General features: G+C 33.3%; 2 protein-coding genes across 3 annotated transcripts; both read left to right on the top strand.

The window, feature by feature from the left end:
- Positions 1–6,256: 6,256 nt before the first annotated feature.
- Positions 6,257–11,215, top strand: LOC123718893 (ATP synthase subunit beta, mitochondrial-like). 2 transcript variants are annotated; one of them, XM_045675857.1, is made up of 3 exons: positions 6,257–6,618; positions 7,650–9,058; positions 10,495–11,215. In XM_045675857.1, the coding sequence occupies exons 1-3, from the start codon at positions 6,324–6,326 to the stop codon at positions 10,513–10,515; spliced, it is 1,725 nt and encodes a 574-aa protein (XP_045531813.1). In that variant the 5' UTR covers positions 6,257–6,323; the 3' UTR covers positions 10,516–11,215. The 2 variants fall into 2 exon arrangements, with proteins under 2 accessions (XP_045531813.1, XP_045531812.1); XM_045675856.1 differs by lacking the exon at positions 10,495–11,215 and having other exon boundaries at positions 7,650–9,186.
- Positions 11,216–12,412: 1,197 nt separating this feature from the next.
- LOC123718655 lies at positions 12,413–20,760 on the top strand. The gene is made up of 7 exons (XM_045675341.1): positions 12,413–12,672; positions 15,846–16,007; positions 18,106–18,286; positions 18,659–18,910; positions 19,264–19,338; positions 19,572–19,687; positions 20,413–20,760. The coding sequence occupies exons 1-7, from the start codon at positions 12,505–12,507 to the stop codon at positions 20,590–20,592; spliced, it is 1,134 nt and encodes a 377-aa protein (XP_045531297.1). The 5' UTR covers positions 12,413–12,504; the 3' UTR covers positions 20,593–20,760.
- The last annotated feature ends 5,776 nt before the right edge of the window (positions 20,761–26,536 follow it).

Genomic DNA, 26,536 nt, shown 5'->3' with positions numbered 1-26,536 from the left:
CGTCCGTAGGTCTCGATTAATACTACTATCTAAATTTGGTTATGCCTATGACATCATATAAAGGTGATGTAACTATTGTATAATTTCTAAAACAATAGAAGATAACTAATGAAATATGTTTACATTGTTCAATTACTATTACTAAATTGTTTAATAAAATATTGACATTAAACGAACAGTGAGAAAAATCCACTATCAAAAGTGTATATACCAATTATCCAAGCATACCACGAAAAATATTATCATCGCATCTCGTTATCCGTAGCATCTCAGTTCAGAAGTTTATTTTTTAACGACGTAAACAATTTAAATCTTATGCAACATGTAAGTATAGGTGAGTCAAACTTCCTATTGCACCCTTTCTCAGCAATATCATTAAAAATTTATTATGAAAATAGGATTCGCAGAACCTTTCGAGTAACGTACCTATATTCGAATATTTTTTGCCGTTAATGTTTTATATGAAGCGAACATATCAAAATAGTTTGATTTTAGTACAATCAAATATTAGTTATTCATAAAGTTAACACAAGTATACTTCTGGGCGTCAATATAAAAAACAATAACTGCAGATATATATATTATAATATATTAATAATATGCACCTATAATAAGCAATATTATAGGTGCAACAACTGAATTTATTAAATTCTGACGTAGTATCAACTAATAGGTGATTGGTTTTCCATTGATACCATCTCATAGTAGGTTAATAAATATAAACAACCTTCAATGGTATATAAATTCCGAGTAACTCCAAACAAAGTAACCATAATATGTGGAAATACGGAGCAGTATACCTTATTAAGCATAATACTTTTTTATGTAAGACTTGTCGAAGTCTTGACTAATTTGCTTAAGTAGCTGTTTTAACAGTCGTTGTGAGACAAAATAAAATATATAGGCATACATATATTGGTTTATATACGACTAAAGGTTATGTATTAATAGCGATCATGTTGAAATGGAATAATACACCAATAACACTCCATACATTGAGTTTGGAAGCAAGTGATATTGGGTGGATTTACCTACGAACACGGCTCATATATTTTATATACCACCACAGCACCTTTTGCCTCCTATCTCGCTCCCTATGTTTCCCCCCACTAATAAATGATTCCAGCGCAATTCCACCGACGTTCGCCGTTATATTGTTTGACTTTTTGACCACAGATTTTTCTATTTTTTAATATAAAAATTACATGTAGCTTTAATTGATGTGTTGACAAGGGACAGCCGGTGTTTTAAAAATAAACTGTCTGTACAAATATTTTTACAAAATTTAACAAAATAAATATTTTGTTAAACTTGTCGTTGATATTGTAATTTTGTTGTTTGGACCAACGTTTTTAGCATAATATCAAAACTTTACAACGTATGTCTTTTTTATCTACATTGTACACATGTATTTAATAATTTCAGATTGTGGTATTGACCTAGTGGCTTCAACGCATAAGTCGATTGGTGCCTTGGGGGTTTTAGTGGGTATGCATAATCGCGAGTTCAACATAACCCTACGGCACTAAGCAGTCGCGCCGCGGTAAATGCGCAATGCATTGTGTCCGAATATAGTCAAAATAATATATACAACAACTTAAGGCTTCAAATATCAGTAAAATCTTACCGCTATTAGGTACCTACTATAATGTTTACATATTTTTGAATTAACTTTGAATCAATACAGAGCCTGTGTTTAGGTTTTTAGGCCTAGTGGCTAAAGTGTGCGACTCTCATCTCTGAGGTTGTAGGTTCGATCCCCGGCAGTGCACCAATGAACTTTCTGTCAATGTGGTCATGTGACCTTCGCTTGAACGGTCAAGGAAAACGTGTGGAAACGGGCTTTATACCCAAAATTTCGACGGCCTGTATTAAGCACATGAGGCTGATCACCTACTTGCCTATTATATGGACAAATGATTTTTAAACATATACAGAAATCAAAGACCCAGACCTAAAAAAAGCTTGTAGAGCTACTTGTGTGTATTTAATTTTTTTTGTCTTCGTTTATATATTTTGTGAAGTTCAGTGTAAGTTTTTAATATTATATCTCCTTGTAAATTTTAACAAATTCTAATTCTGCTGTAGCGAAAACATAGTATTGTTAAAAAACTAGTATTGTGAATAACGATTGTTACTATAATATTATAAAGAATTTGTTAGAACGGAACAGAAATGAATCTAAATATAAACATATCTTACAACCATACGATAACGAGAACCGATAATAGTGCTAAGCCCTTTGAACTACGCATGTCATCGTTATGAAATCAAAGCGATATTACCACTTTCTAATCTGATCAAAATCTAAATATAATATACAATAAGTGTAGTAAAAAAATTAACAATAAGTGTTCAAATTAGATAGGTACTCATAAAATTGTCAGCTGAGGAAACTCTATTTGTTTTCTCAATATCCTTACGAAGTACAGGGTTCGTCGTACAATCAATTGTATGTTACGTTATTTTGCTAAATACTACGGGAATGCATACCTAATTTCTTATATGGTCGAAATCAATTACCCAGATTGAGTTACTTCGCTTCATCTTCGCAGATTCAGCCTTCGTTGAAATCTCGAATCAGGATCAGAGTTGAGAGATCAGATCAGGAGTTCATTGAAACATGATTTACGAGTAACTGATAATTGATGGTTATAGAATCATTACATACGTTTTGCTACAATGTTTTTTTCATATGGTAACACTTATATATAATTTGTTTTTTTACACCGACCATTAACAATTATATTTTATAACTAAATAAAAATAAGATAAAATAATACAAACTAACATCAACATTGAATGATCAATAGAAGTATAGTAACTCAACAAATAACACACAAATCTATATTTTATTTTTAATAAAGAATGCCCAACTCCTCTTAAATACACCAATTATTGTGTTGGCAAACAAATTCATTGTTCTAAAAATTACCGGTAAATCCAACTACAAAACGTCTACTGTATCTAGATTTTTTAAAGTAATAAAACCATATTTTACATGGATGAAGTCCCGGGCTTGGTTCATATTAAAAATTCCATATGGTTTTTTACTTATTGATAAAGGTAGGAAAGATATTTTTTTATTTATTTACCATGCAACGTCAAAAGAGTTGCTATTTAAAGGAATATATAAAATTTTGTTCGCCATGTTATTAGTATTTTCTGTTTATCCTGTTATAGAAATCAAATAGCTTCCCTAATGTTGGATTTAATTAAAATAGTACCTTTGAGAATTTAATTTAATTAGCGTAAGGGAAATTTTACGGACCACCTCCCTTGGTTTTGTACGTATCGAGTGTTTTAAGAATATCTCTTAGTTAATAGTTAATCGAATAAAAAAGTAATTTATTATAATTAAACTAACTTCAAAACCGGTCACCATCACCTATGTTATTATACATGTTCGCTCCGAAAAGCGTGGATAAAAACTACTGATCTTTTATAAAACTTTAACTGTTCCCTCAGCTGGAATATAAAGAATCATCTCGATTTTTTCTCAATCACTTTTAGTTTCAATCTAATGATTGTCCACAATTTCAAAAGTTTTGATAAACTAAGATGGTGAATATTCACCATATAATTATAGTTCATTATATAATCTCCAATCGAAAATACAATATTAAAAAATATTCAAATGTTTTCTTTAACTTGCGAGACTGATTATTGCACCCCTGATGTCGTTGAACTTTTGTGTGTCAGACAAAGAAGGCGTACACATTTCTGCTTTGGTTTCGTAAGACAAGGCTTTAGTGCCTGGCATCTGCATCGATTGTTGGCTTTTGAAGTGCTGGATTTTCTGCTCTTTTCTTCTACCGAACGAGCTAATAATGTTGAGAGTCCCGCGTAATAAAGCAAAATAAGTTTTTAATATTATAAGTTCTTCTAAAGCCCAACTAACAATAAAAGCTTGATTAAAATAATAATCAACATTCTCATTTCGTTTTCAATCAAACTTCTAGAACGGCTCTGAAACTTTCGTTGGAATCCACTACACTATGTATCCTATAAAACTATGAAGTAATAAATGAAAATAATGAATTTTCTAGTGTTAATGTAAAATCATCATCAAACATCTTTTTAAATTATATGCAATGTTGATATGATTTCCTGTTTTCTTGATTATGTATATACGAGCTACATATATTTCTTATTTTAATCTCTCTGTGAAGTATATCTAAGTTTTATTCTTATAGATAAAATGTTTGTTTTATATTGTTATATAATGGTAGCCTAGTAGCATTTTAGTCTAGCTGCCCCCGGGAACTTCGTCACGACTTAATATGTTTTTACTTAGATTACCTTTTTGTACCATCTTTAGAATAAATTAAAAAAAATACTACAATTGATCCAGCCGAATTTGAGTATTGCGCATCATACAGGCGTCGCAGTATACCGGCGTCGGGACGAAAAGACCCCATCGGCTACTCACAGTTATTTCACCAGCGTAATCGGTTAACCTCTTCCTAGTGGAAATGCCATGCCTTTAGGCTTCAGCCAAATGGGCTGACACAACCGGGGCAGTACCACAGTCTCTGAGAAAATGACTTCAGCGTGAAGTGATGCAATAGGTTCCCCTTATTGTGGTCGCGTTTCGTGCGGGAGAGAGATTTCCGGAGCCCATCCCCCCTCCTCAAGAAATATGAAGATGCGAAACATCGTGGATAATACACCGCTGTCCATCTTCCATCGGGACGCTTAGCAGTGGTCGATGCACAGGCTGCCCATCGTATTCTGGGTTGGGCAATTCTGCGCTCTGACCATCACAAAACTCGGGGCAAACGGAGCAAACCAACAAAGGCATAACCTTCCACACTCGCCGTAGTCTTCAATGTGAGAGGGCTCAACTCAAACATCCACGCTGTCCACTACACACAATGTCATCCCCTAGAGACTGCAAGGCCGGCCTTGTCCTTTCTTACCGAGACTCCGGTATCTTCTCATCTGATACTTCCTACCTCTCCTACCCGAAGTACAAATTGGAATAATTATTTGTCGGCACAAATTAATATTCCTTTTTGTACCGGATTTTGAGTGTAAGTTAGAGAGGATAACAGGATATCTGTTCTCGTCACCTGGGGACGCTTAAAGGAACGGACCTAACCTCTGACTGCGCGAATACTGCGATGACCATCCGCGATTCGTAGCTTCTTTGTGATGATGTTGTATACAAACAACTCTATGTAGGTGAGTTGCATGCCGGTTACAGCTGACATACTATTATTAAAATATTTTTCTCCTAATTTATTATATATTTGTGTATAAGGTTAGTACATAAAATTATATTTAAGTTTAGAATCATTACTAATAAGCTAATTATATCTGTAATGATTCCACAGTAATACAAAACATACGATGCCTAAATAATAATAATAATACTTTATTTATTTAAACAAAACATATAAAATCCAAATAAATAAGGTTTATTACTTTTTATATGTGGAGGTTAATAGAAAGCCAAACAAATTTGCTCTTGCAACACAATTTGGGGTGAATATTAAAAATAAAACTAAGCACAGGGCCGTTGCCCGTCATGTAATTGGATCGACACGAACAGCCAAATTAGTTAGTAAAATATGCATAACGTTGTAAAGCTTTCTTTGACTTAATATTAGTGACGCTTAAATATTCAAAAGGATTAAAAAGATTAAGGAACAGGTTTAATTTAAATAATACTATGCAAATTGTTTGCAAATAAATGCGATTAACAATAGAACTTATTTTTAAAATGGAAATCAATTAAACGAAGGATGCCTTAAATAATGAAGAATATATTTTTACTATTGTTATACTATATTTAACATTTATTTGCTAAATTCAATATAATTTAAAAAACCCAAGTCTATGGACAATGTATTAATATATTGTATTATGTATTAATAAATTAATTTAATAGTATTTTTTGTATTACAAATATTGTTTCAATAAATTTGAAATTATACCGCCTGCTTCAGGTATATATGTGTCTCATAGAAACACACCCCTCAACCCTCGACCACGAAATGGCGTGCTCATAAAAAATTAAAGGTAAGAACAAACTATTGACCCGTTTTGCTCGCTACAACGCTCTCATTGGTCCAGTCTCAATCTATAATACAGCTATAATCAGAATAATCAAGTCCAGAAAATAAAAATAATGTTTTTGTAATTTGTTTTTTTTTATTTATAATAAAAACTTTTAGATGGTCGATAAAGTAATTCGATAACAATTAAACATCAAACACTAATGACATGTTTTGTCACTTTTGCGATTTGAAGTAAATATTAATACAACCTTATTGTAATTTATTTAAATTTGCACATTTGAAACGTTAGTGGAAAAAATGTTAAATTCACAACGACTTTATTATCTTCGAAATATTAATAAACGATTTAAATCTAAAGCAACTAAAGACAGCGTGAAATATTTAGAAATTATATCAAATAAAACCCCAAAAATCAAGTATGTAAGCGCCAACGACGTGAACAATTTAAAAGTTTCAAATAAATCCAAGGGTTTTGCCAAAATTGGTGCATGTGTCTATTTAAATTTTCCAAATGCAAAATATTCCACAGACAGTTCGAAAGCAGGTAAACCAGCCGGTGTTCCTCCAAAATCGGCAGGAGGAGGAGCAAAGGGTAAAATAATTACTGTTATTGGTGCCGTGGCTAAACTTTCCAATGTGGACCATCGATTTAAATGCCCATATTTTTTTGTACATAGTACTCAAGTATTTGAAAGTATCGATACTACTCGGGTATCGATTGAATATAATGCCTGTACTTTAGTACGCAAAGGTGGCAGGGCTGCATTTCCCGTAGCGCCGGAACAGTCGAAAAAACAATTATTATCTATTGTTCGGCTAGGTTAGGTTAGTATATTAATATTTTTTTAATAACTGTTTCTGGCGCGTGAAAGTGGTTGGGGGTTATTATTCTAAAACTTTAAAGTTCAAAAATTAGGAAATAATCGGTAAAAAAATCGATTTTTAATGCTAAAAACAGTCGATTAATTAAAAAACCAATTTTTTTGTTTTTATGAGAATCAAATCTCTAATAACCGATAGAGAAGTAGAAAATGTACGGTTTGTTTACGAATTGTAATACATTACACAACATTTAAAAAATTTTTTTTAAATAATTAGATGCAACTCTGGTAGCAAAAATCACTGGTGGAGGTGTTCCAATCAAGGTACAGAGTACCTACACAATCAGTATCATCAAATTTGGGCGACAGTTTCTAAATCGTTACCACTCTAACCTTAAAACTTTAACCATGAATATCTCCATAACCATGGGCTCCGCAGGGTGGGGATGGCACAGAAGGGTAGCCCTCAAACTCCTCCCCCCCTCGCCCCCTAAAAGCTCAAATATCGATGGTCCATATTCGAACGTTCCACTTTTGCGATTTGAAGTAAATATTAATACAACCTAATTGTAATTTATTTAATTGCACATTTGAAACGTTAGTGGAAAAAATGTTTAATTCACAACGACTTTATTATCTTCGAAATATTAATAAACGATTTAAATCTAAAGCAACAAAAGACAGCGTGAAATATTTAGAAATTATATCAAATAAAACCCCAAAAATCAAGTATGTAAGCGCCAACGACGTGAACTAGGTGCATGTGTCTATTTAAATTTTTTAAATGCAAAATATTCCACAGACAGTTCGAAAGCAGAAAATCTAACCGGTATTCCTCCAAAAGCGGCAGGAGGAGGAGCAAAGGGTAAAATAATTGCTGTTATTGGTGCCGTCGTTGATGTAAAGTTTGATAAAGAGTTGCCACCAATATTAAATGCCCTTGAAGTACCGGGTCGGACACCCAGACTTATTTTAGAAGTAGCACAACATCTCGGTGAAAGTACGTGTCGTACTATAGCTATGGATGGAACAGAAGGTCTGGTACGTGGTCAACCAGTTGTAGATACTGGAGCTCCTATCACAATTCCTGTTGGTGAACCAACGCTTGGGAGGATTATTAATGTTATAGGAGAACCGATTGATGAACGGGGACCAATAGCAACGGATAAGTTTGCTCCAATTCATGCTGATGCGCCACCATTCGTTGAAATGTCTGTGGAGCAAGAAATCCTTGTCACTGGTATCAAGGTCGTTGATTTACTAGCTCCCTATGTAAAAGGGGGTAAGATTGGATTATTTGGAGGTGCTGGTGTTGGAAAAACAGTTTTAATTATGGAACTCATCAATAATGTGGCCAAAGCTCATGGTGGCTTTTCTGTATTCGCAGGAGTCGGTGAACGTACAAGAGAGGGTAATGATTTATATAATGAAATGAAAGTTGGTGGTGTTATTAAAGAAGATTATAAGCAGTCCAAAGTAGCTTTAGTATATGGGCAAATGAATGAGCCACCTGGAGCTCGAGCCCGCGTAGCTTTAACAGGTCTAACTTTAGCAGAACACTTTAGAGACAAAGAAGGTCAAGATGTATTATTATTCATAGACAATATTTTTAGATTCACTCAAGCAGGATCGGAAGTGTCTGCTTTACTTGGTCGAATTCCCTCTGCCGTAGGATATCAGCCAACATTAGCTACAGACATGGGTACAATGCAGGAGAGAATTACGACCACCACAACTGGTTCTATTACAAGTGTACAAGCAGTATACGTTCCAGCTGACGATCTGACCGATCCCGCTCCGGCCACCACATTTGCCCACCTAGACGCCACAACGGTACTCTCTAGGGCCATAGCTGAGTTGGGTGTATATCCTGCTGTGGATCCCTTAGATTCAACATCTAGAGTGATGGATCCTAATATTATAGGCGCCGAACATTATGGAGTAGCAAGAGGTGTTCAGAAAATATTACAAGATTACAAATCTCTGCAAGATATTATTGCAATTCTGGGAATGGATGAGTTGTCAGAGGACGATAAATTAACAGTGGCACGTGCACGAAAAATTCAACGTTTCTTATCACAGCCATTTCAAGTAGCTGAGGTATTTACCGGTCATGTTGGTAAAATGGTTAAATTAGAAGAGACAATTAAAGGTTTCAAGAGAATTTTGGCTGGAGAATTGGATAATATACCAGAGGCTGCTTTTTATATGGTAGGTACAATCGAAGACGTTATAGCGAAGTCACAGTCATTGGCAAAGTCTTAAATTGACTTAATTTTGCGTATGAAAGTATTTGTATTTTATTAATATAATTTAATTAAATTTTGTGGTCTATCATATATTTTAGTGTACAAAAATGTTCGCGTTAGAACAATGAAACTTGCTTATACCAAGAATCCATTATTTAATTAAATATAAATCGTTTCTGTAATGGGAGCATAAGATCATATCAAAGAAAATGATCACAGACACAAATTAAAAATAAGTAAATACATTTGGATTAAAATACGTAATACGATTAAAGTACGTAATACGATTAAAGTACGTAATACGATTAAAGTACGTAAGAGTTACCCTAAAACAAACAAATATTACGTTTCTCATACTAAAAGTAACGGACAGTTGATCGGTACATAATAGATCTTTATTTCTTTCCTCCTCTCCCTCACGAGATATTTTATGTTTCAATATCTGCGTGGACTTATTAATCTGAGCCTGAGGGGTCCATTTCACCCTAACGGCAGTGTTTTATACATATAAAATCGATACGGTGTTTTTCATTTTATTACCTGCACAACTTTAGATATTCCTTTTGTCTAGCAATTATTTAAACACAACATGAAGGTTCTACTTATTTCTCTTTGTTTTGTATTCCTTTCAATTAACGTTCTTGTAGAAGGAGGTAGTTACACAATTTTATTAATTTGCTTGATGTATTGAATAATTTATATTGGTTTAAGTAGTGTTGGCCTAGTGGGTTCAGCGTGCGACTGTCATCCCTGAGGTCGTAGGTTCGACAGCCGGGGGCTGTGCACCGATGGACTTTGTCTTTGTGCGCATTTAACATTCGCTAGAACTGTGATGAAAAACATTGAGAGGAGACCAAAATTGAACTACTGATCACCTACTCGCCGATTATCTACGTTTATGTACTATTATTTTTGAGAGCTTTGCTTACTTTTACTGATAAGAGGACGGGGGGGGGGATAAATCAACAAATCTCAGAAGTCTGAGGCCCAGACCGAAAAACTGTGATGAAAAACATCGAGAGGAGACCAAAATTGAACTACTGATCACCTACTCGCCGATTATCTACGTTTATGTACTATTATTTTTGAGAGCTTTGCTTACTTTTACTGATAAGAGGACGGGGGGGGGGTCATAAATCAACAAATCTCAGAAGTCTGAGGCCCAGACCGAAAAACCTAGCGCCAGTGATTAATTTTATTTTGGTTTGAGCAGACTTATAATTATTTTTGACCACGTCATTACTTCCGTCATCGTAAGTCCAGGGGAATATTGGGTATATACACAAATTGTTCGTTACGTGCTCGATGATTTATTATTGTTTCTCACAAGCATACAATTCAGTGCAAATACAAAATAATTTTACTTTTGTTAGTCATTAATACGTTAAAACGTTGCAGGTTAATTTTAATTCTGGGTGAAATTCAACACACAATATAGCCACTTTTTGGGTCGCAGACCCAGCGGAGTGAGTGAGGTGAAGTTCAATACAATATTATTAAAATTAATCCGGCAATTTAATTGCATTTCTACGGATGCATTACATTAAAGCTCCAAATAGTATACAGACGGTTTAGAGGGGTTGACCTGTTAGGCTAGCAACACACAAGTCGACCGAAAGTTGCGCAACTATACGCCTACTTATTAAAGCACAAATATAAGCTTTACTGTAAGTTAATTTATATAATATAAACTACAATAACTCCAAGAGAAGAATAGATGCATTACTGTATTTGGTTTTATTTTTTTTAAACTGCTAGGCGAGATGTTCAAAAGCTTTCGTGCCTGGTAAAGCAATTTTATAGAACATATTTCAATAGTTGAAGCCTTAATATCGCAAATTTTTGATCGCGAGACATAAAAATTAAATCTTATCTTATCTCATTGGAAAGAACAGTATGTATTGGAAATAAGGATGGTCGGGAACAATGTTATGCGTACAATTTTTTTATATAAAAAAATCGTGTTCAATTTATTTAAGCAAGTGTAGAGTTTAATTAAACTAGTAACTTGAGTAACTTTTTTTGCCGCTTCCTTTGTACGTGTATGCAACTCTTTAGTGGTATTTGTCATGGCTACCGAACAAATGATATGTGTATTTAATTAAATGTTGTGTGCACGTGTTTCTTGATCGTATTATGTTTATTATAGTAATAATAATAATAGTTTTGGTGTTAGTAAAGAAATATTAAAAAAAACAATGTTATTTTATCGTATATCTACCTACTGCTCGTTAACAAAGGTTTCAGGTGGCTGATTTGAACAAATGAAGATGAAAACAACTCTAGGAGGTAGGTAGTCTGCTTTGAACCTTTTACTTTGTAACAGAATACCTTATGCCACGAGCCTGGCAAACAATGAAATTGACAGGTTTTAGTAGGAAAATAGATTCCTCCCACGCGAAGCTCACTGGACTTGTGACGTACCTAGTAATGTATACCGCCTACCGAGACTTCATTATTACACTTTGCTTAAAACCTATATAGGTACATATGTATATAATTTTGGGCCATGAGAGATGAAAAAACAACCTAGAACAGTAGTCACAATCCAGTCATTGGATAACTGTTTTTATATTTACATTGATCTTTATATACTGTGGCAGGTTATACACATTAATGTCATATCTGTTTTATTTGTCTTTGAACAAATAAAATCTTCAAAGAAGTCAATAATGTAAGTATAAGTTTCTAAACAACAGAGATTGACGTATAAGTCAATGGTAAGAAATGAATAATGCGAGACATTGTGTGTCATTAGGGTTTGATTCCACCAGTGTGCTGAACTGAGCGGCACAGTGTTGCACAGCGTACTGCACAAATGTTTGTTTTAGTCAACTCACTCAAGCCAACAAATTGCTCGAATATTTAACTCGCGCACAACTGTGTACTTGCGTGCGGACCCACGTTAGAAGAAGTGGACTCGTGTCGACACGCTCACATCTTGCTTCCGCTACCAAAGCGAACAAATTTAATTGACCCGCACTATGCCAAGTAATTTTGAATTGTTCAAAAATATTTTACAAGGCACAATGTTTTCCTGCCCGTCCATATTAGCAACTGTTGGCAGAAAATCTTTTCAGTGAACAAGTGTGCGCGCGCGCACAGCATTACCGATGGAGACAGCAGTCAAACGCGATACGCGCTTAGTACGTGTTCTGTTATTGTTTTGAACAAAATGTTTGTGCCGCACGCTACTTTGGTGGAATCAAACCTTTACGCTAACACGCTTTTATATTCCTTTTTTAATTAAGATATATAGTAAATCTCAAAAAGTTTTTTCTTATTTATAATATTTTTTTACGATTTCATACAGGCACAAAAAAGCAACCTGTCATTTAGACCTCACATTTGTATAGTGACAATTAAGTAATCAAATATTTTGTACAGCTTTTGCCTTAATATATTAAAATGCCTCTAAGAAAGGTAATGAAGGGTGTACCCTTGGACCCGCTGCCAGCTGAAGGCATTCTATATAGGGATGATGATGCACTTACCAACTGCCAACGGGAGTGTGTGGCCAGGGTTGGTACCACCCTTCAATTGGAGCAAGAGTCGTATCTTTCCAGACATCCAGAGGTATTCATTTGATAATTTAGCTTTGGTTTTAACAAAAGGATTCCTTATGGAAATATTGAAAGAAATTTCATACAAAATTTGTCATTTTAGTTTATACAAATTAAACTTTCCACCTGTCATAATACTGTTTCTATTAGATTATCCTTTTTGGATTACATATTGGTTCTCTATAATTGTTTAATATTGAACTAACTTCGTACTAACTTAATACTTACTCTAAATTCAATAGCAATAACCTTTTTTTGAGAACTGCTACATCACTAGTAATTTCCACCTATTGATATATACATCTTCGACCACATAGTCTCCTTTGTATTGTAGTACCTCTCTCGGTTTAACCTCTCCACCGGCATCATACAGCCCTATTCAAGGCACCTAATAAGTACGCATGAAATATTTCAATTGATTAAATCGTCAAAGGCTGTCAAGGGCTAATTGACCATAGAAATGGCATTATGCCAATTAGTACCATTATTTAGTACCCTTAATTGCCTGACGTATGCGAACTACGTGTGCTAAGTATTTAATACTATTTATTGTATTCACTTAGTGATCAATTAGCATGATTAATAAAGGAATGCATACTTAACAGTATCAACATTCATTTCATCGATATTTGTTTTAAACGTGAGATTGAAGCGCAGATGCTTTTCTGAAATAATAACTAGTGATTTCTACGTGTTTATTTTTTCAAGTTGTTGTCGAATCGAACCATTCTTTGTGTTATATAGTATAATTATTATTAGTTAGCTAAAATACATCTATATTTTATCAGTCGTTAACTAATCGTGCATTAATTACGTGCATGGGTCTATTTATAATTATTAATCTAGCTATCTAGTATTAATGAACGTATAGTGAACGTTATTGTGTTGATCAAAGAGAGATTTGGTCCTTTGAAACTGATATTTGCATGTTATGAATGATGTCGTAGGCTTTGCACTGGATGTCGATTTTGAATGTTGTTGGAATAGAAATACAACGTACAGTATTGATTCTATTTGAAGCTGGCTTTCATGTAATACTGAATTTACCTGCAGTGAAATGACACGTTTATTTTATATCCAGCCGTAGATATTGTACTTGAGATATTTCAATAAAGACTTCATTCAAATGCCTCAATTTTTAAGGTATGCTCGCCTAGTGGCTGACATTTTTTATTTATATGTGGATCATCATCGTTTAGTGGAGTAAAACAGCGAGAAAAAACCGGACATACCTCAGATCTAAAACTGATGGTGTGTGCCAGCCACAGTCGTCACTCACTTGCCAATTAAGAAAAAATAAAATCTCAAGAATCAGATTCAAATCTGAAGCCTATACATTTAAATTATAGGAGCCATGTTATGTGAAATATGGTTATGTTTTATATTGTAAGCAAAATCTGAGGAAAATTTTAACACTCAATCTTTAAGAATATTTTATTTAAATTAATACACACTCGCCTCAGCGTCAGCATCTTGCGACGATTTCGTATGTTTTGACATCATTTTTTCAATCAACATAACCCATAACCCTTTACCGCGTTCGTTCAATATTATGTAAGGTTCAGGTTCAGGAGCAGACGGCTAGGAGGCCCACCCGATGTTAAGTGATACAGCCGCGCATGGACGTGATTTGCTTTGCCGGCCTCTTACGATCTTTGTAACCCTTGTTTAATATAGTATAATATTTTATCAATTGGATTTTGGAAATATCTTTTGTGTTACACAAGTCATGTTTTGTGTCAAATTTATAGATAAAAAAATATTTAACCAAATTGAGATAGTATAAAATAACTACGATTTTGGATCGATCTTATATAATAAGAAAATAAACATTAAGTTCGACGAGTTTAAGTTACTGCTAGAGTATGGTTACGTTTCAGGTAGAGCGTTCATCAAATTGTCTGCTTGCGTCAATAACTAGCGCAACACATAGTATTGTCTTTTATTAATCTAACTTTTACACATTTAAAGAAAACACCTTTTTACCGGATTGAAGCTATGTATTATTATAAACTTATAATTATACTTTTTGACATTCAACACCTTTTATCTTCAGTCACCGTGACCACGCATGCTGTAAAGCACGCGAAACGTCGGAAAAATTATTTAAAATAATTATAAGTTTATAATAATACATAGCTTCAATCCGGTAAAAATAGTGCAACACAGTTTTAATATATTTTTAAATTATTATCCTTTACATATGTTATTGTGTGTGATATGTTATGTCATTGTTTATTTGTATTTTTTACCGTTTTATTTTTATCTTATAAATGTGAGTCGGTGCAAACAAGTAAATAATGTATCAATGTTTATGTGTAAGAAACAAATGTAGAAGAAATAAAGATTCTACAATCCTTAGTTTTGATTAGGTACTTTATATACAGAAAATTAATCATCATCTCTAAACCAATATTATATTGATAATTACGATTTACAAAGTTTAGAACGTTCAAAATACATAATTTAAAATATTTGTATAAGCTAATACTGTAATATCTAAAAAAATATTCACAAGTCCTTGACTAAGCGTAATTGCGAATTTCATGAAGTCGCAAATTTTTTTACATGCCTTGAAATTTTTATTAGTTTCTATGCGGAAAGAGGAGTGGCGGTGATGCAAACCAATATAAATCTTATTAGAGCGTCATTTAATTTATACAAAATTGAATGAAGTATTATAATTACTGTCAAACTATAATCAATTAACGAGTTTCGAATATAATGTTTCGAGCAGTGTTGGCCTAGTGGCTTCAGCATGTGACTCTCATCCCTGAGGTCGTAGGTTCGATCCCGGGCTGTACACCAATGGATTTTCTTTCTATGTGCGCATTTAACATTAGTCCGAACGGTGAAGGAAAACATCGTGAGAAAACTACCTTGCCATAGACACAAAAAATTCGACGGCGTGCGTCAGGCACAGAAGGCTGATGATATACTTGCCTATTAGTTTAACAAATGATCATGAAAGAGATACAAAAATCTGAGGCCAACACTTAAAAAGGTTGTAGCGCCATTGATTTAATTTATTTTTATAATGAATTGACAGTGTTGTTAACGCAACAAAAAGGGGATTTTAGCACTTACAACCTAAAACTTCACGAGTTCTCGTTCCCCACTAACTCTTTTCGTGTGAGCAGTTGCTGCCTTAATCACACATTTATTGAATATATGATATCCAAACAGATACGGGCAATACTAGAGACGTTTGTAAGTAAAATGAGCAGAGAAAACAAGCGGAAAGGTATTTTAAAGGAAGCAGCGGAATATTTTACGAAACCAACAGAAGAACTTGAATCTGAGATCAAAGAACACCTCAACATTTCAGATGGAAGTTCTTTCATTAAGGTTTGTATGAGAATTATTTCTACAAATCTCATCATACTGCATCAGTTTTAATCTTAGCTTAAAAAAGTTACTGCTTACTCTATAACTCGTTAACTAATAAAAATTAAACGATAGACGACCAAACCGACCGAACAAATGAAGTATATACTCGTATTTATCAGGTATCATTTGTTTTTTCGAGCCTTTATTGTCTGCATGCCTATTTATTAAGTAAAGTAGTCTTAAAATGCTTGTTTATCATAAAGGCTATGCACATCACGGTTGGATATTTATTGTATGGTTAGAAATAAATAGTAAAAGCTTGTAAATGGTATTGATAGTAATAACATTAATAACTGTAAAGCCTGTATAAGGTCAAGTGACAATAGAATTGGCATATCAAAGGTTTCTGTAGAATGTCAGTTCTCTCGGTTCTTGTTAAGTACATAAGACGCTTAATAGCTGGAGTAGACATCAAACGTTTTCTGACGTCCAGTATATTCAATAGACGAAGGAAATGCAACCCCAATTAATTGCTAGTACAGCTTGCAAAGGTAACTTTGAAGTGAATTCTATGGAATTGCAAAAGTCAAGTTCTGCAGCAATTTAAAATAGTATCAATTGAATAGTATTTAATTATTTTATAGCGATTCATTGCCTTCTTACGTAGTTTCTATATAATGGCAACAGTTAATACTGAGTCTGGCCAAGAGCTGATTTGCGCTCGATTTTGTGAGGAACATGAGAGCCGATATCGCACCTAGTTCTATTGAGGTAGGGTTCCGGTAATATTATACAAAAATGGTTTATTTGAGACAAAATCAAACATGATAACGCTGTGCATGAATCAATGTACTTGAATAAATGATTCTATTATAATATTTAAAAATTGTCTATGTGAACTTTGACAACATCAGCGGCAAATTCTAGATTCTAGGCGTCTTGAAACGCCAAAGCCCCGTGAAGAAGCCTCTCATGACATTAGTCGAGACTGTATTTTTATTTATTTCCTTATTTTCTATTTACTACAGAAACTTAGTACTAATACATTATAAACAAAACAATAAAACATAAAACCTAAAACCTTTGATATATATTATATAAATGATGCAATTCTTGTGAATTTAGCCTGTGTCTAACTCATTATATCCGTCTCACGTGTAATAATATTTAGGGTGCGCGTAAATCGCGCTTCTGTGAGTAAACCTGTACGCACTATAGACACTGAAAGCAATTGCAACCGCTTCCCACACCAAGTGCGATTATTTGGCACACAGCTCCAGATTCTCCAATATTTCCACATTACAGATTCTCCAATATTTCCACATTACAGATTCTACCACTAAGGGCTTTAAAAAATTAGATGTGTGTAAGGCCCTCCTTACGTCTAACTGGTTGTACCATACCCAAGACAGATAAACTTGGATACTATATTTGGGTAAAATGTGTACACTCCTGTAAATGTATCTCGTAAATTTGAATACGCTCCACTTATAAATTTCTTTTTTTTGCGAAGGGCTCTCGGCAAAAGTGTAAAGATGCATAAGATTTTTGTAGGAAGCTTTTATTTGATTTTTTATACAATCTACTTTAGCTATCTGATTACCTAGAACTGTATGCAATAGTAATCGTGTTTCTTTTTGATACCGCCGCCCAAGGACTCTTTAAGAATTGGTAAGCTCTTTTCTTGAAGGAATCGTTCGGAAATACTTCAGTGGGCAGCTGATTCCACATAGTGTTTATTGGTTATTGATACATGGGCTGTTTAATATAAGCCAAGCGATACATCACAAGAGTAGTTGTTAATATTTTTTGCTTAAAAATTACCAAATTAAAACTCATTTGTATACTTATATGATTTTTCATCGTTGCAACTGCTACATACTTTAATAAAATTTCTTTAACGAATATATTCGCCAATTTACTAGATTATTTATAAAACGAGGGTTTTTCCTTTCGTTTCAAGTTCTTTTCAGCAATCGTGGTGAACTCTCTTGCGTTAAATTAATAACTTTTTAAACTCAGCAATTTTAACTAGTGCGCTGAATCTGCTCTTTAGATTACAGGATAAAAATAATATACCAGAAATTATTGAGTAAATTAGTTCTATATATTCCAGAAAGACGCTAAGCAATTCAAATATAAAGACTTAAAGCTGATCGATGATATACAGAAGATTATCAATTTAAATTATCCCGGAGAACCGTACAGAGTTCTAACACCAGACGCCTCCACAATAAATACGGCATCGTCATCTTTTATATCCATTGCTACTTCGGACACCACGTTACCAACTCCAGGTATCATGTCAATAAAAAAAACATTTTTTTGGATTAATTTATAAACATAATTCATATTGGTTCTGCTGTTTTATAATATAAGCTTAAAATAATTTAATTATGCCGTATAACCGTCGTCCTGTGTGATTCAGACACAGCCCAAACTACTTGTCTTTAATAAATCAGTGAATCAAGAAGCAAAAATATACCTATCCCTTGCCTCGTTAAGTATATCTCGTTTTAGAAAAATTGTTCTGTATTTTTAGAAGTACGTGCTTGTTACCCATATTTTTCTATTAAGTGCGATAAATAAACAAATGGGGACATGAGTCCTTCTGGTGGTATTGGTGATATTTTTCGTCCGTCAGTTGTCGATTTATAAATCATTTTCAGAGCCGATACCAACCCCAGAGCCAACACTTTCAGAAACATTATTTTCCATGGTGTCAAATACCGTTGATAAAGCAATATTTCTTCACGTTGACGAACCAGCACTACGCTACGATACGGCTTATGTAGAACTGAAGAAAGCTGTCGAAGAAGCTATGGAAATACCCGTTATTGAAATCAAGGAAGATATTGCTGAGTTATACTATAATTCATATAAAATGTTTGAACTAAATATCATGGAAAAGGAACGTATAAGTGAGATTTATTGGATGCTTTTTATATCTATCAGACCCAACACTTTAGCATTTTTTTTTTCGTATCTTTGACTTTTTACAAAACAGATAATTTTAACTATCTATCAATTTGGTCATTTAAAAATAACTATAAGAATCTTCTAAACTAAAACTTTGAGATGTACTGAAGATATATATTATTAGGGTGGACTGTGGATATTGCAACTTATAGACAGGGTTATTGGTAATTCGACATATTCCTGTTAGGAAGTGATAGGGGTGTAAACGATGTGATGTCTGTGTGTGTGTAACGTATAAACGATTATTAATATTACTCAAAGTATATATATAAATATGTAATTCTGGTCTATTTAGCCGCTGAAATCGCCTGGGAGAAAAGAATGCGCAAGAAATTGAAGAAAACACTTAGGCGTCAGAATAATTTTAAAGGTTATTAATTTTCCTGTCAGTGTTATTTGTCAAGAATTTTATTTACAACAAGTAAAATATTACCTCAAATTATGAATTGTCATAACGGAAATTAAATCTAATGATAACATGCCCATTTTCACTGTCGGTAATATTCAATAAAAATATTTTGAAGTTATATTTCAATATGTTTTGCTGAAAGAACGTATTTTCTTCTTTTATTGAGGACGTAAATAATATTTGATTTTATTAAGGGTATGAGACTCCACCTACACCAAAAAGTGTCCTTTCATCGCACGAGAGTTACAAAAAGCCGCCACCGCGTCCATGTGTTTGTCATCCACAATTCACTTATAATCGTTACCCGAAGGTATATTGAAGTAGAAGGTAGAGATATTTATAAAAGAAACTTGATTGTTAAATATCGACACTCAATACACAATATCGATGTTCATCCATCCATGTATTGAGATACATTTTTTTTTTGTATAACAGAATATTTCAGATTCTAATAATGAAATAATTATATCGGTTGAGTCGTTTTTAGTTTATTTGTTACAAATGTGCCAATGTAGGAATGTATAATATAATATACAAGATATAGATTTTCGCCGTTATGTAAACACAATCTGAGAGAAATAGACGAAGGAGTACCTTTTGACAAGAGTGCAATTAGCTTGACTGTCTTATTTACTCTGATTATGAAAAAGATTTGGCTGTAAGAAACAAACGAAAACATTGAAATAAGAAAGAAGTAGTGGAAATATTTACACATCTATTAATGAGAAAATTTTACCAGCGGAACATATCCAAGTTCAAGTCCTTGCGGTCGTGCTTTAAAATCATGGCATCACTACCATATAATTCATGTTTTATGAATGCGGTAAATGAAAACACCGTGAGGAAACTGGAATCTCTTAGACCAAGCCAAGACCAATGGTGGTTTACCTTGTTTACCGGTTGGGAAAGGGCCGGAATCGTTTCTCAACTTCGAATAATATATATTTAACGTAGTAATGTTATAAAAAGTAATAAAACGAACAATTGAATTGCGATATCTATGAATAAATGTTCATACAATATTATTGTTTTCAGGACCGCTTTGGAATATACCTGCCAAGACAGGTAGGTTACAGTGAGGGCAATATAACGGTAACACCAGCCGTTTCTATAGAAAGTCTTGATGAAATTGCGGACACTAAGTCAATAGTGAGTAAGAAGTCCGCAGTTTCGGCGAAAAGTGCAGTCAGTAAGAAAACTACATTTAAAGAGTGATGTAAGTGCTAAAATACGTACGCGCTATAAATAAAATATTTACTTTCTATGAAAAAAATTCGAAGTATCTACTTACTACTACTACTACTAGCTTGATCTTTAATGTTGTGATTAGGCCTTTTATTGTTTAGATGTTTGTTTAAATAATATTAAAATGCATGCCTGCGAAACCGTTATTAATATTATAATAAATGTTACCTTGTTAAATATGCATTTTTAATAGACTTAAAAAAGGAAGTTTTTAGATTGACATGTAGTATGTGATATTTATTATTTATATAACTTTAGCTTGTTTGACTGTCAACAAAGTTGCCGGAAACTATATCCTATTTGATTTAAATAAGGTATATTCTTATAGAATAGTCTTAAGTTTGAATAGCACGGGTATTCAGATGTGTATCCACGCGTATTGACTGGTATTTGAAGTTGATGTAATTTTTCCAAATTACGTTTATGCTTAAATAATTCTAAAAGTTATCAAACACTGAAGACTAGTTCGTTAATTGAAGTGAAACTTCCTTATCGGCGGAAAAAAAACACGTTTTCTTGTCCCCACGGTTGATCCGAAAAAAATCAAAGCCATTAGTAACTAAAATATATGATAATGATAACAATGAATAATAAAGGTAATAATTCTATTACTATTAATGAAATTCTGTAATTAACTTAGTAGTAATAAGGTAAAATTAAATAATTGTGTTATTTGCATTCATGCATATGATAATAAAAGCCTTGTGTAAAATTTTATCTAATTTAACTTTATATTACCAATTTCTGTAAAGTTGCTTATGGTAGATCATATTTCGAAAAATAAGGTCATAAAAAAGTTTCACCTCTTACGTGTGTACACTAGTACAAGAACATTTTTTTTTTCAATTTTGTATTAGTATTTTTTAACAATACTCTACCATTCTGTCCAGGGAGATTTTGTATATCTCAAATTTTACTAAAAAGATACAATATATTACAATAAAGTGTTCACGAATGGTGTTACGCGTCTCGCAAGCTAGCCATTTAATTGAACAAAGTGTTTACAGGAAAAACATTTGCTGGTTAGCAATAATTTACAGTAACAAGAAACCATAAAACCTGAAAAAGAAATTTCAACTAAAACCTTGAAAAAGTTTCACGCATTTAAAAGGATTTTTACATAGAAGTGAATTTGGTGAAATTCTTTCATCGCCTACTTGTGAAACATGTGACTTCTTTTTAATAAAAAAATGCGTCATGACTTTGAAAAATCGTAGGGCTCTCAATAATAATTGTGACAATACTTCATTCAGGCAGATATTCCCTGCATTTTAAATTAAAAAATAATAAAGTAATTGTAACTGAACGAAAAATTCAAAACCAAATAATAATTATTTTATTTGATACGAATTTAAAAAAATAGTTTATACAGTGTTATTTGGTATTAGTTGATGGTGGTTACTTATGCTAAGCATTCAGATTTTGAATGAAACCTTGCAATGCTTTACGCAACAACAACAACGGCTGTTTTTTATGTTGATCAGCTATATAGTGTCGTGTCAGTATTCTGCCCACCCACCAAGCCCACCAAGTACATGAGGATTGAATTTTTTAAAATGTATTATTGCTTTGCTTAAAACATCTTTTATGTTATTGCTTAGAATGTTTCGAATATTCAGTATATATATTCGCATATTTTTTTTCTTCAAAAGTTATGCAAATAGATACACTGCTTAAAACGACGATAATTATAAGAAACCCCAACGCAAAACAATGGAAAAAGAGAAATGAAAATAATAATCTGCTTAGCAAATCGTTTAGAATTTTTCTCTGTCTCCTCTAAGCCGTATTGTCTGGCATATAATTCTTTCGTTAAGTTATTTACATGGAAGACAAAGGATTTGCAAAAAACTGTTTAAAGAAGTATATTTTAATTTAGATTATTATTATTATTCTCTTCAACATGTCTCTTACATGAGAAAAACAAAAGAAAACAAAAAGTGAAAATACACCCGCCGCCGTCATGCATCAGGAATTCGGTTCAGTATTCGGAACTGGTCCAGTGCTACTATATCCAGTAGCCCAGAAAGCAAACTATTGTTAAGCTCCGAAGAAGTTATATTTGTGCGACCGTATTCGAATCCAATTTTAGGTAGAGGTATGTGATTAGTTTTCTGCCGGCAACGAGTGGGATTGAAGTGAAATGTAAGGCTCGCGTTAGTTACGTAACCTAACATTAGTTACATATATATATTTTAGTTAATAATTAGAAGCATAAACTAAATGTTAGCAAACATTGCACACTTGATGCAAAAATAGCCTTTTAGTTCTTCCCACACTCATAAATTTTAATTTAACATTCTTGTTTCCGATAATGTCCAATAACATAAGTGTCACTTAATAACTCTTCAATAAGTCAAGTAAGTTTTTTGTTAATGCAGCGACGATCATGTTTTAAACGATTAAAGGTAGTAGACACCCAGTTTCAAAGAAAGAATTTCTTATAACATATATTTGAGCATCCATACAACAACCGCCACTGAACATAACTCGCGTTATGATAAGTCATTTCTGCAAAAACCCGTCATCTTTTAGTCGATATCAGCTCCGGGGAAATAAATACAGTTAATACAAAATTCTCTACAGCTCTGATACTTTTTGACATTTAACACCTTTTGTCTTCAGTCACCGTGACCACGCACGCTGTAAAGCACGCGAAACGTCGGAAAAAAAATTAAAATTATGTAAAATAATTATAAGTTTATAATAATACATAGCTTCAATCCGGTAAAAATGTGTTTTCTTTCAATAACTCGTGTTTTTTTATTAATGTTGCAACTGCCAACAGTAGGGCCAATTTAATAGATCACATTTTTCATCTGTCAGTTATAGCTGCATGACCAGATGACCTGCTTTCAGCAGGATTATATTTCAAACATGTGATTTTTAAAAGTTTAACAAGAGAAAATCTTCTGAAAAAAAAGGATCGATAATCAAATCAAATCAAAATATATTTTAGCAAGTCTAAGTATGGACAAATGTGAATGCAATAAGGAACTTCTAAATTTACATCTACTGTCCCGTTCTGTAGTCAATAACAAAGATTGGTCGAGAATTGTCAATGAATCTCAAGATTTTTGCCTGCAACCATTACATCATGCTCCTTATCATATGTTTAATTATTATAAAAAAAAAAATATGGACCAACGAATAAGACACATATATTGTCGGGAGAGAGACCACCCCAAGCTAAAAAAAATTAACATTACCTCCTGTCATTATCACAATAAATATGATATCGGAAAGTTAAGTAATTGGGGAGTTCTAATTTCGATCAAATAAATTCGAATATACTCGTCGTTACAGGGTTAGATTATTGACTTCGAAGAGGTGTCAATGTTAAGTTTATTAGTAGGTTACATCGCGTAGTTACCTTATCACGTAATCACGCCATTGCTTATCACGCTATTTATTAATTAAGGATAGGTATCTAATTTTTTTTTTTAAAGATGTTTATAACACAAAGTGGACACAGTTTTTCTGCACACCAGGTCGTCGAACAGATTTAAATAATTAACTACCATTGACATACACAACATCATTATAGACATTAAATTGCGCGTAAAATTTACATTAAATTGAAACATCGACGCTTCATAGATAGCCAATGCAAAAAAACCCTGTTATCAACGAGAATTCTCATATAGGATGTATTCCTGTATTCTAATAAGAATTTAATGAAGGAAAAATCTGAATAGTATAATTTATTTGTTTAATTTAAATTTAATATTGTTTTTGTTATATCAATTAGAAGTGCAACTGGTAGTAAGTATATTCAGTTTAAAATAAGGTAATCTAATGTATTTTTTTCATAAAAGATTATTGTATTAAGGTAATTTGTTTTTTATTGACTACATGTTGAATAGTGATAGTAATTGCTTTAAGGTAATTTTCTGTATAGTAGTTTTGCACTCCAACTGCACATTCTTTTGTATAGGTATAATTTTCAAAAATGCGTATAGTTTTCTATATCTTTATATTGTGATTTTAATTTCTTATCAGCAATTTATATTGCAAATATCTTTTTTAGATAAGTTTAGCATGTTCTTCCATAGCGTGATCGTATGTTAATGGATACTTCCAGTGCTTTGTATAGTGGTAGCAGAGTTTTAAGAGGTTTTTGATTTTTTATTACAGTGGATTTGGTAATTATCGCTCTTAGCATCTTTCAGTTAATATGCAATTTACCTGACATTTGGTCATCTATAGTAAGCCCGAGGTACTTGTAATTTTGTACTAATTCTAAGGTGTCGCAGTTGTAGTTGATGGTGTACGAATTATAAGAATGTGCACATATGTGGTTATGTAGGATTTAGTACGTAAGCATAGATTGTGACTGGATGGAATATGCATATACTTAGTTTTGATCAATCACGTAATCAGATTGTAGTTTTGTTCATGCTTCTTCGATGTTAGGCCCAGCGGCTACTAGGCATGTACGTGGGTAACACCCTTGTTTAGAATTGGCCAGTTAGACACATAGCCTATGAAATGTTTTTGAATTTCAATTTTAGAATTCTTTGGTTACCTAATGTATATTACATTGCATTCATTTATCATTTGTTTTTGTGAATAGGCGGCAAATCTAAAATTCTTGTTACACGTGAACATTAAGCGCGTCAAGCTTTGTACCAGATGAATTTCCCATACTTTAATCGACGACCAGAAACACCTTCGCATGGACTGGTGTCGCCAAAAGTTAGATAAGTTTAAGGGCGGTGACTCAAATGCTGTATTTGACATCGTCATAGGTGATGAAAGCTGGATATATTGCCATGAACCCGAAACCAAAACACAATCAGCTCAGTGGGTGTTTCCTTTCGAGGATAGGCCAATTAACGTAAAGAAAGGAAGAAGTCAAGGAAAAAAGATGATTGTCTCATTCTTTGGTCATTTTGCGACAGTTGTGCTAGAAGAGGGAAGGACAGTTACTGCAGACTGGTATGTTAATCACTGTTTGAAAAAAAAAATCCACAGCAGCGCCCTCTAAGCAGGATCCTCCTTCACCACGACAATGCTTCAGCGCACTCCGCAAAACGGACTGTTGAATATTTGACTATGGCAGGTGTTGACATAATGAGTCATATGCCACACAGTCCTGACCTGGCGCCCATTTATTCCCAAGAACTAAAGATAAAATTCGAGGTATTCGCTTTACGAGCCCTGAAGATGCGGTGAAAGCGTATGAAAATGCCAAAGAAGAGACCCCTAAGGAAAAATGGGCCCACTGCTTTTGTCAGTGGTTCTATCGAATGCTACGATGTGTAAAGAGGAACAGAGATTACTTCGAAAAACAATAAATGTATTGGAATCTTTCTACATTAAGCCGTTTTTCATTTTCTAAATATTTTCAGTGTTACCTAGGTATCATCTGGAAATTTGAACATCTCAAAATATTTTTTTATGTAAGGTAATGTGTTAATGTAGATAAGGTAATGTAATAGTGCAATTACTAAGCCCTGAGGCGTAACCTTCTGTTATGGATTTGGAGACGCTTTCGTCGTTGCAAACTTTAACACGATAAATTCTAGTTCGCAGATAGTTTTCACACCACTTGAATCTTCGTATTCCATGACTTTGGAGTACAAGGAAACCTACGGATTACGAGGTCTTAATGTATCGAATGCCTTACTATATACATAGTCAATAAACACTACTATATCTATCGAGGTGCTTTAAAATATGATCTATGAAGGTAGATAGTAATTGTGTGGAATTTTTTTTTTTGGTTGCAATCCGTATTCGCATTAAGAAATTTTATTTTGATGGTTTTAAGGAGTTTATTTTTATTCTACTTATGGTAGATTATTCATATTTCTGGTAAATTGTATTAAGGCTGTAATCATCAGTGGATCTATTTCCACGTAGGGCGTAGATATCTTAAGGACAGTAATTAAATTAAGAATTGGTTAAT

The sequence above is a fragment of the Pieris brassicae genome, chromosome Z (genome assembly GCF_905147105.1).
Source record: "Pieris brassicae chromosome Z, ilPieBrab1.1, whole genome shotgun sequence".
In the NCBI taxonomy this organism is placed as follows: Eukaryota; Metazoa; Arthropoda; class Insecta; order Lepidoptera; family Pieridae; genus Pieris; species Pieris brassicae.
The sequence above is the reverse complement of the archived record's forward strand: the minus strand, read 5'-3'. Positions and strand labels throughout refer to the sequence as shown.